General features: G+C 39.8%; 1 protein-coding gene across 6 annotated transcripts in view; it reads left to right on the top strand.

The window, feature by feature from the left end:
• Nucleotides 1-33: 33 nt before the first annotated feature.
• ACOX3 (acyl-CoA oxidase 3, pristanoyl) overlaps nucleotides 34-9,532 on the top strand; it is a 39,687-nt gene continuing 30,188 nt past the window's right edge. For 2 of the 6 annotated variants that reach the window (XM_082051671.1, XM_082051672.1), the window contains exons 1-6: nucleotides 92-2,085; nucleotides 3,451-3,629; nucleotides 4,746-4,979; nucleotides 6,016-6,087; nucleotides 7,258-7,347; nucleotides 9,140-9,283. In XM_082051671.1, the coding sequence (XP_081907797.1) occupies nucleotides 1,605-2,085; nucleotides 3,451-3,629; nucleotides 4,746-4,979; nucleotides 6,016-6,087; nucleotides 7,258-7,347; nucleotides 9,140-9,283 (1,200 nt within the window). In that variant the 5' untranslated portion in view covers nucleotides 92-1,604. Of the gene's footprint in view, nucleotides 49-91; nucleotides 2,086-3,450; nucleotides 3,630-4,729; nucleotides 5,006-6,015; nucleotides 6,088-7,257; nucleotides 7,348-9,139; nucleotides 9,284-9,532 lie in introns of those variants that run through there. The other 4 variants (XM_082051673.1, XM_082051675.1, XM_082051674.1 and 1 more) reach the window with 4 other exon arrangements.

Below are 9,532 nucleotides of genomic sequence, written 5' to 3'. Positions count from 1 at the left end.
GCAGACTGCTTTCGTCAGTTCCTGAGGCGGGGACGGCGGCGGTTGCAGGTACGTACCGCGTCCCTTCGGCCCAGAGCGGAGGTTTGAAGCCGCAAGGGACGCGGCCGCGGGCTGTCCGGCTCACGGCGCAGCGGCCGCGGGCGGGACGCGCCGCCGGTCTGTGCTCCCCGGGAGCCGGAGCTGCCGCCGTGCGGGGCGCGGTCAGACGCTGCTGCGGGGCCGCGCTGCAGCTCAGAAACCGCGGCAACCGGCTGCTGCGGCAGGCGGAGGCTGGAGGGTTTTTAGCTTTTATTTGCGGAAAGTCGGTGTCGTCGCGGCAGCGGCTGCGGTGCCTCAGCGTAAAGACGCCTTCTGAAAGCCGGCTCAAAACTGGGAACGCTGCCTGGCTGCCTGACTCCGAAATAAATCAGGGTATATTTTTGTAGTAAAACCCAATATATTACGTAGTTGTTTGTTTTTGTTTTTCCTCCTCCCAGCACTAACGAGGCCCTGCCCGGAATCGGTGCAGTTCAAAAAGCGGTTGTGCAATGAAACCTTAAAGGACTTTGACATAAGAAGTTGCCTTCCCTGGCGGTAGCCTCTCCGGTGCCTCTCTGGGCAACTGCCGTGGCAAGCTTTTTATTTTATTTTCCTAGTTGCTCCGCATTTGCGAGTAATGGTGTTTCTGACAGAATAAGGTTGTAATATCGTTATTCTTGACAGCGACCATGTGCCTGAGCCTTATCATCATCGTGCAAGATAATTCATTATAATACACTGCAAACAAATATGCCTGTGTGCTTTGGATACCGTAGTTGCCCAGTCGTGGATTTGAGTTACTAGCAGGAGTGTCTTCCACGTAAAAAAGTTTTCAACTCAGCATTTCTCAGTGAAACTGCAGCGGTTCTCAGCAAGTTGAAAAATAATGTGTTGTTTTTTACTGCCACATCCACAGGCAAATTTCAAAGTGCCAGCGCCAGGCTGAAATTAATACTGAAATTAACACTGTGGTTATTCTTTAGGGCCATCCTTTGTTACTTTCCCTCTGTAATTGGCTGTTTTGGTTTCATAATTAGTTTTGAAAGTGTTTGCTTGGAACACAATTATATTAAAACATTGTATGAAGGCGGAGAGAGAAACTGTGATTTTTTTTTTTTTTTTTTTTTTATGAATGCTTACATTTTCCCATTTGAGCAATTTGTTGATTGGCAGTGTAAATAGTTAGATGCAATAACTGCAGTATTTTGATGCAAATTTTTCTCTGTTCTGAGACAGAAGCCTTGAACTTCTGCCTGATGTACCTGTTTCCCAGTTAGAAGAGTAACATTTGTTTATCTGGCCACAGGTTGAAATGGTCCTTCCCAATGCCCCTTTTTTCCCCCTCTGTACTGTTGCACAGTACTGGGACTGCACCCCCCTGGAACCCATGTGGATGTCACATGCAGAAATAACTATCCTGAGGTTCTCTTCTACTGTGTCCACACCATCCAGAGCTAGAAAGTGACCTCCATAAGAGGATTAGGTCGAAAGAAACGTATCAAGAAGATATGTCAAGATGATGGGGGGTAAAAAAAAACAATAGCGACAGCAAAAACAGAGTGCCAAACCAGCAGTTTCTGTGCTTTATGATGTTCATAGTCCATCCTGAGCCGTTGGCCAGCCCTAGGCCTGGATGTCCTCCCAGTATCTCTAAGAATTGCGTCTTCCAGCCAGTCTCCTCATTATACTGTGGCCAACTTCTGTTCCCCTGCCCCATTATTTTTGCATCTTACAAGCATAACACAGATCTCTGCCACCTGCAAGAAGCGGCAGGAATTGCTGGGTATGATACGAGGCGGCAGCAGCAGAAGGCACCCCGACATCTGCTGCTGGAAGCAGCAGAGATATTAACCCTTACCCTTGGGGCCAGGCTGTACCACAAAGCAAGACTCCCCTTCCCTCCAAAACCAGTGCGGTTGTACCTACTGATAATGAAATCCTGCTGGTTCTGTGACGTTCTGCGATGTGCTCACATCACCCCTATAGACAAACAACAAAATGCCAGCAGACTGCGAGGCCTCACTGCTTTTGATCACAAGAGTCTGAGGCCAACTCAGCACAGAAAACGTAAGTGTATTCAGAAAAAAATATTTAGTGGGAAGACAGGGTAAAAATGTTATAAGCCACCAAATAACAGAAATTAAAATGTAAACTTAGGGAGGAAAGAGGGAAAAATGAAGTTTGGTTGCAAAGTTCATACTTTGCATACTTTGTTCTTGAGTATGGCAATATGACACTTAAAAGAAGTGCATATCTATGCGCTTACTATTTTCCAAAACTGTATCTTCCATGTAGGAGAAATGCCCTATAGTTTTTATGTGTTTTGTAGAAGTCACTACTATGATAGTTTTGTTTAACTTCATTTATGCAGGTTTAGTCTTTACCTTTTGCAGGCCCATTGCAGACAGGGCCTCCTGCTTGTCCCATTCACCTGTTCTATTCAAATCAATGAAGTTAATGATGGACAGTGTGTTGATAATTGTTCTAGTTTCACAATTCTGAATGTTCACCATGTCAAAGCGCCGGAATAGCATGCAGGGCTGGAGGTGTTTATGTTTCCCCTCTGTAAAACCACCTGTTTATTTCTGCACCATATTTCTTATGGCCTGGGCAGTTATACCCAGGTAGCACAGAGCTCTCATAGCCAAGGGGATCCGTGGGAGCTAGCCCAGTTCTGGACAAAGTTAAATCAGGCAAAGGACATGCAAATATGTAGAATTTTACAGAAATTTGTTTCTTGCAATGGGGGTACATGCAATAAAGGTTCTATTACCCACTTAACCTTTCATACGTTCAATCAGTGGAAGGGCAGAACTGCCTGATGTCTTCTGTCTCAGGTTTATGCACAAGCAACAGCTCATCACTTCAGTTATATAATAACAAACCTTAACATGTAACCAACATGCCATTTAGTTAAAAGTTGTTTAAAAGTTAACTAGTAATGTGGAAATAATTCAGGTGTGTGCTGCATTTGAACAGGGCTTTGTGTGCATGTTTGGGTTCTTTTATATTTTATTCTTTTGCATTTAAGTTAGAAGTGAGGTTACAATTATTCACATTATGTTATTTAAGATGTTATTTTTTTCTCCTGGATCTTTTATCTCGTCCCCCCTTTCTTATTATGCAATATTAACCAATGTTGTCCCTGATTCACATTTTGCTTATTTTAAAAGGTTTAACTCATGTTTTGATAACAAAGACTATGTAATTCATTTACATTTGATCAAAGGAATTTTTTTCTCTTAGCTTGTACCAAGCCAGTTGAATTAGAAAACTGGAAGGGCAAGCTTTAGTTGATTCTGCAGTGCTCTACTTATACATTTGAACAAGTCTATGGATGCAATTAACGACCCTTTTGATTTCTTTTTACTATTAAAAATTAGACATCTGTGGTGCTTCAGTTTGTGATGTATTTTTTCTTGTTTGATGCAGTTCAGCTAACAATGTCATCCACACTGAAACCGAAAGAAGTCACTGGCAACCGAAATTCATGGGATACTTTGCTACCAGATTTCCCTAGAGGACCACTTTGCAAATATCGTAAGAAAGCTTCCTTTAACTGGAAGGAGATGGCAGTGTTACTAGATGGTGAAGATATCATCCAGCTTAAGGTAAACTTTGCAAGAATTGTAAATGTTTTAATTTTGGGGATATCAGTAGAAGCAACTATGTGATTTTCAAAGGGAGGGTATTTAATTTAATAATACTCTGTAGATATGGAGCATGAAAAAATGCTTTTGCACATCCAATTTTGAGAACAGAACTGAACTTTTAAGTAACCAGCTTTTTCATCACATAAGGCTCATTTCATTACAACATCAGTACAGGGAAGACCAGCAGGTGCTACTTTACAGAACTTCAGTGTTCGCTTCAAACTGAGAAAGAACTATATTTTACTATATTGTTTTACTGTACCGTTTGCATTAAATCATGTATCCCACGGTTTTACAATGCACTTAAGCGGACCTAAGTTCATGCCACTGTCAAATGCAGTATTTCTGTCTTCCTTTGACCGACATGATTTTCTACGATCTTCTGTGCTTGTATTAATGCTTATGTGGCACTGAAGTTGAACACATTAGCATGCCTATGTCACTGAAAGCTAACCCTACCAGAAAAAAGAGATTAATTGCAGCACAAGAGATGGTGTGGGAATGCATGACTTGGAGGTATAGGAGGAGACAGAACTGACTTTTCCGAAGGTGGTATAGATTTGCATGGATTTAAGCGAATCTTGAACATTCACCATAATTATTAAAATCTTAGAAGATGGATCAAAGAAATAAAAACTGCGTTGTTCTGGATCTGACTGGCTTTAGCATTATGGGATATTTCTGACTGAATGTAACCCCTGGGGTTCTACCTTTATTCTCAGATTGAGGGCCGTTGCCCTTCAGATCCTGCCAGCAGCTTCATATAGTGAAATAATAAACCTGCTTTAAAAAGCAAGTAAGTTTTACCATACTGTTCTCTTAGCATTGAGAATGAATCAGTCCCACTTATATTACTTTATGACAAAAGAGCTTTCATAAAATTTAGCCATGTGAACTGTATATACAATGACAGATCGTTTAAATATATTTTTTCACAGGAGTTTTGGCTTTATAAATTTACATCTTCCTATCAAACAAATGTAGTTTGAAGCATAATGTTATCCTAGAAAACATTAACTGGTTTTGTTAATGCTTTTAGATTAACATTCTCATGTCAGCTTTTTCCCCCTGAAGAACAGAATCTTCTCTGCTCTGGAAAGTGATCCCGTCTTTGCACGTCATCCTGGAGAAGATTTGTGCCGTGAGAAATATCAGGAGCTGACGTTTCTGCGCTGTAAAAGGCTCTTTGAGTATGATTTTCTTACTCAGCAAGAGATCATCGAGAACCCATTAAAGATACTTCATATGATCATTTGTGTAGGAATGTATGATTGGTCTCCATGTCTCCAGTATTTCTTACACTGTGGTGTAAGTACAGTTCAAGATGTATAGTGGTGTGTATTTGAATTTAAGTCTCTTGTAATACTGTATTTGTTTTTCTGCCTACTTTATTAAAGCTTTCCCCAGTCCTTTGTTTTCAAAAATGAAGTTCATTTTAACTGCTTAGAAGAATCAGAGAGCTGTGGGATGAGGTTAGTAGATTTTTGTCCTTAAGCCCTGTCTCCACTGGAATCTCACCTGGAAAGTAAAGGTGGAGCGGTATAGACAGAGCTACAGAAAGTTATTTTGATGCCTACAGCTCCACCTTTTGTCCACTCCTCTGCCTCCTCTCTATGGCATTAGCACCCAAAGAACTTATTTGTTGGGCCCAGTTTGGTGGCTGTGTCTTTGTTACAGATAACAGGTATCAGAAACTTCCTTGCCTCACCCTCAGTATGTTGATTCAGGGCAGAATCCAGAAGGAACAGAAAGGAGTGAAGGTTTCTCACTGACATCAGTGGCCAGGATTCTGTTCATAAGTTGTTCCCTAGATGAGTCTCTCAGAAAGAATACTTGACATAGCTGGTCAAATAATATTAGTAGAATTAATTAATTATTACTATTCACATGGCTGGAGAGAGTCTGGAAATTGTAGTTTTGTTATGTGAATATCCATCTGGAAAAACTGAAGGTAGCTTCAAAAAGTGTTCTTGCCTGATCTTGAAGCAGCTATATTCAGTTTTCAATCCCTCTGAAATAAAACAAACTAGAGCAGTTTTAAAGTTTTACTTTGTTCAAGGGGACATCAGTAAGAACAAGTAGAAACTGAGCTCATTAAGGTGTTTTAAGAGTTTGCAATAAAGGATTCAACAGGTTAGAGCTGTGAAAATTTCAGTCCTCTGTAAAGAGCCCTTGATGAGATAAAATCCCGATTTACCTCCTCCAGCTATAGACTAAGTCGTAGTTTAGTGTGCAGCCTACTTTCCTTGGCCTTTTTAACGGACATCACTATTACAAACTGTGTGCAATTTGTGCTTTCCATCATGGGGTCACTGATTTCATTCATAATTCTCTGGTTTTACAGGTATTTGCAGGTGCAATTTTGAGTGCTTCTGAGAGATTTGCAGACTTTGTGAAACAGGTTTACAGCATGGAGGTAACTTTTTTTGATAACTTGTGAGAATTTGTCAGAACCATGGCACTACCTGCACCCGTGTGTTATTTCTGTTCTCTTTGCGTAACCGGGTACTTCTAAATAGCAAAAGACCACGGAGCAGGTTGAAGCACGGAGCCCTAACAATCACTGCTAGCCACTGTGCTGCTTCCTGGCTCTCTTTTAGACTGCCCTGCGGAATAAGTGCAGCCTCTCTGATATAGAAAGAGCCAATCCTAAACAGTTTCTCCTGCCAGTGCCGTTTGGCCATGTGGGCAGCATTTGCTGTCTGGCCTGACCCTCTTCGATTTTGTGAGATATGTATGCTGAGTGCACTCAGACTTAGCTTCATGCTACTTTGGTTGTTCTTTACCACTTCTTATCTATTTGTTTGCTTGTTTTCCTAACCATTCACCTTCCTTGCTTATTTAGTTTTCTGAAGTTGTGTGTTTATCAGTCTGCTTGTAGATAGCGGTATACTGCTACATAGTTCTGATTGAATACCCCATGTTGAAGATCAGGATGAATTCTTTAAATGACTCTCAGTCTAAGCAAAAACCTGAGGATATATATTTGTCAGAAAAATTTTGCCCAAGGTTTCGGGTTTTTTGATTTGGTTTGGTTTTCGCACTTGCTATTCAAAGGCTTGTTACTAAAGATCATGTACTACAGGCCAAACCAGTCTAAGGGAAGGGGTTGCAGTATGTAAATACTAGTGTGATCTGATGTTCCCAAATGCCAAGAACCAAATGTATCCATATATTGATCTGATATAAATGTATCCTGTTCAGTAATGTAGGCTATTTGCAATTATAAAAATAAGCAGCCTCGTTCTGGTTTTCCCCTGACTTTGGGAGTTCATGGAACTGCTTGTAACACAAGCAGACTTGCCAGTTTTCACCACACAACAGTTCTTTCAATGCAGACAGCAGAATACTCATCAGTAGATGTAATAATCCATACCTGCCTGAATGAGTTGGCCATAAGCAAAGGAAAAAAATAGCTGTTACCCTACAGCAGGCATGATGTCCTAGCCTTAGAGTTACATCTCACTGGTTTCTTGCAATTGTGAGTTGCTTTCCAACAGCTGAACTTGCAGTCATTTGAAAATCTTACAGTTTTAATTGCTGTTACAAAGTAGTCTTGAACTGTGCCTTATGCCTCCCTATTTAGATTTTTGGATGTTTTGCTCTGACTGAACTCAGCCATGGAACTAATACCAAAGGCATACGAACTACTGCCACGTTTGATCGAAGCACGCAGGTTAGTCTTTGCACAGGAATAATCTTTGACATTGTTGAGCTGTGTTATTTACTAACAGAACAGAATGATTTGTGGATTTCTTTGATTAGCAAGAATCAAGTTCAACCCCAAATATAAAAAAACAAGTAAAATATTTACATTATTGTAAATAATTACAACAAACCCAGCAATTTCTGTTTTCTTGTACAAGTAGGTATTTTAGCTTCTGGTTGTGGTAGAAAATAAGGATAGCATTCTTCTCCTTTGTTGTGTCTCTTAAGGAATAGCTGAATGTGCAGATTAAATTGTCTTTTGTCTTTAAAATGAAGGTTCTATATACAAAGATTAGGATTATTTTCTGAGGATGAGAAAAAGAAGTACAAAAAGCAAGATACCAAGACTATCAGAGAGATCCAAAGAAGAAAACAATGAACTGCTTTTTCCATTAGGAAAGTGCTTACTATTCATACTTTGTTTTCTGAAATCAACACTACTGCACAAATAAATTCAATGTTCTAACAAATTTTCAGTAAATTAGTAGAACTCATCATAGTTTTATGTTAAGCAGGAAGAAATTAGAAGTTCAGAGGGGAGGCTGATGTAACTTTCTTTCTTTCTTTGTCATCTACATGCTTGGTTTATGCCAAGTTGAATTTAAAATGTGTTATTTAATGTCCCAGGAAGGTAGGCTCATCATGTCCCCCAAAGACTGTGGCATTGTATTGTGCTGTAATATACAGAACTGTGTTCTCTTACTGTCAACAAACAATGTCACATCACCATGTGGCTTCAAAAGAATGAGAAATGAGAATCATAGATTCGAAACGTAAGATTTTATATTCTTCAGCAGGACAGCATTCCAGTCTGCATTTTTTCATATAAGAGATTATTTATGCAACATTGGACATTCATAATGCTGTCCAGAAAGAGAAAAAAAACATAAACAAACAAAAACCCAAACAAACAAAAAACCCCAAACAAACAACAAAAACAAACAGAGCAAAACAAACCAACAAAACACACACACACCAAAAAAAAAGCCAAAACCCAAACAATAACCCAAACACAGAAACCCAGACTTGTGAGAATGGCATAATGGAAAGTTCTGTTCAAATAAATTGAGTTCTAGGTTGATGATGCACTGAGTAGAAATGACTGAAATTACTAAATCTTTGTTGAGGTTGTGATGCTCTGAGTTCAGATTTCTTTTACATCCAGAAAGCGCACTATTTGTAATGCAAAAATCTAAATGCTGAATCTATGTCTAAATTTCAAGATACATGTATTCCTCAGAATTCCCACTACTCATGGCCCCCCAGTTCTCCAGACTGTGAAGCGTGCCACCTTTCACCCTGCCAGCCAGGCTGCCTTCCCATCCAAAACTGAGGAGGAAGGAGCTGATCCCTGCGCAGATTTCAGTCCTCGCTGCTGAAATTGCCCTCACAGTCCCTCACATGGACTGGACTCACAGCTCAGCTTAACCTAAGATCTAGGAACTGCTTTTGGGTCCATCACTTAGCTTTACTTTTTTTTTTTTTTTTTTTTTTAATGCTTAATAAGCAATAAAAAGGCTGAATTTCAGGTTTTATAATGAACTAATGAACTTTCTCAGCTCTAATTTTTTCCTAGCTGCATGTATTCTCTCCAAAGTTGAACACAGTAAGAGCGATCTCCGCTGTTGGAGTACAGTACAGCATGAAACCCTGGTAGTTAATGAATGTTGTCAAAACATTACCATGGTCATGAAAAAAAAAATAGCCATATTTTGATTTTTATGACTTATATAATTTGCTCATTTCTTTGCTGGCTACAGGAATTTATCATCAATACTCCTGACTTTGAAGCTGCGAAGTTCTGGGTGGGTAATATGGGGAAACATGCCACCCATGCGGTTGTGTACGCCCAGCTCTATACTCCTGATGGACAGTGCCAAGGACTACATAGTTTTATTGTACAGGTAGGGTGGAAATATTGCTATTGTTGTTTGGGGTTTTTTTTATTTTGGAGGGAGTGGGTTCAAATTAAAGACTTTCTGTTATACTGTTATTTATATCTCACCAGTATATTCTTTAATTAATGCCTTCAACATTTGTTGCAATTGTAGCAAGAGTACCGTTTTCAAATGTCCACTGATTTTGTGATGATTGTGCAGCCAGTTTTATACTGTAAGGTTTCTGCAGAAAATTCTGAAAAATACAAAAGAGCT

The sequence above is a fragment of the Streptopelia decaocto genome (genome assembly GCF_964273445.1).
Source record: "Streptopelia decaocto genome assembly, chromosome: 4".
In the NCBI taxonomy this organism is placed as follows: Eukaryota; Metazoa; Chordata; class Aves; order Columbiformes; family Columbidae; genus Streptopelia; species Streptopelia decaocto.
Note: the sequence above shows the minus strand (reverse complement) of the source record. Positions and strands in the feature narration are given on the sequence as shown.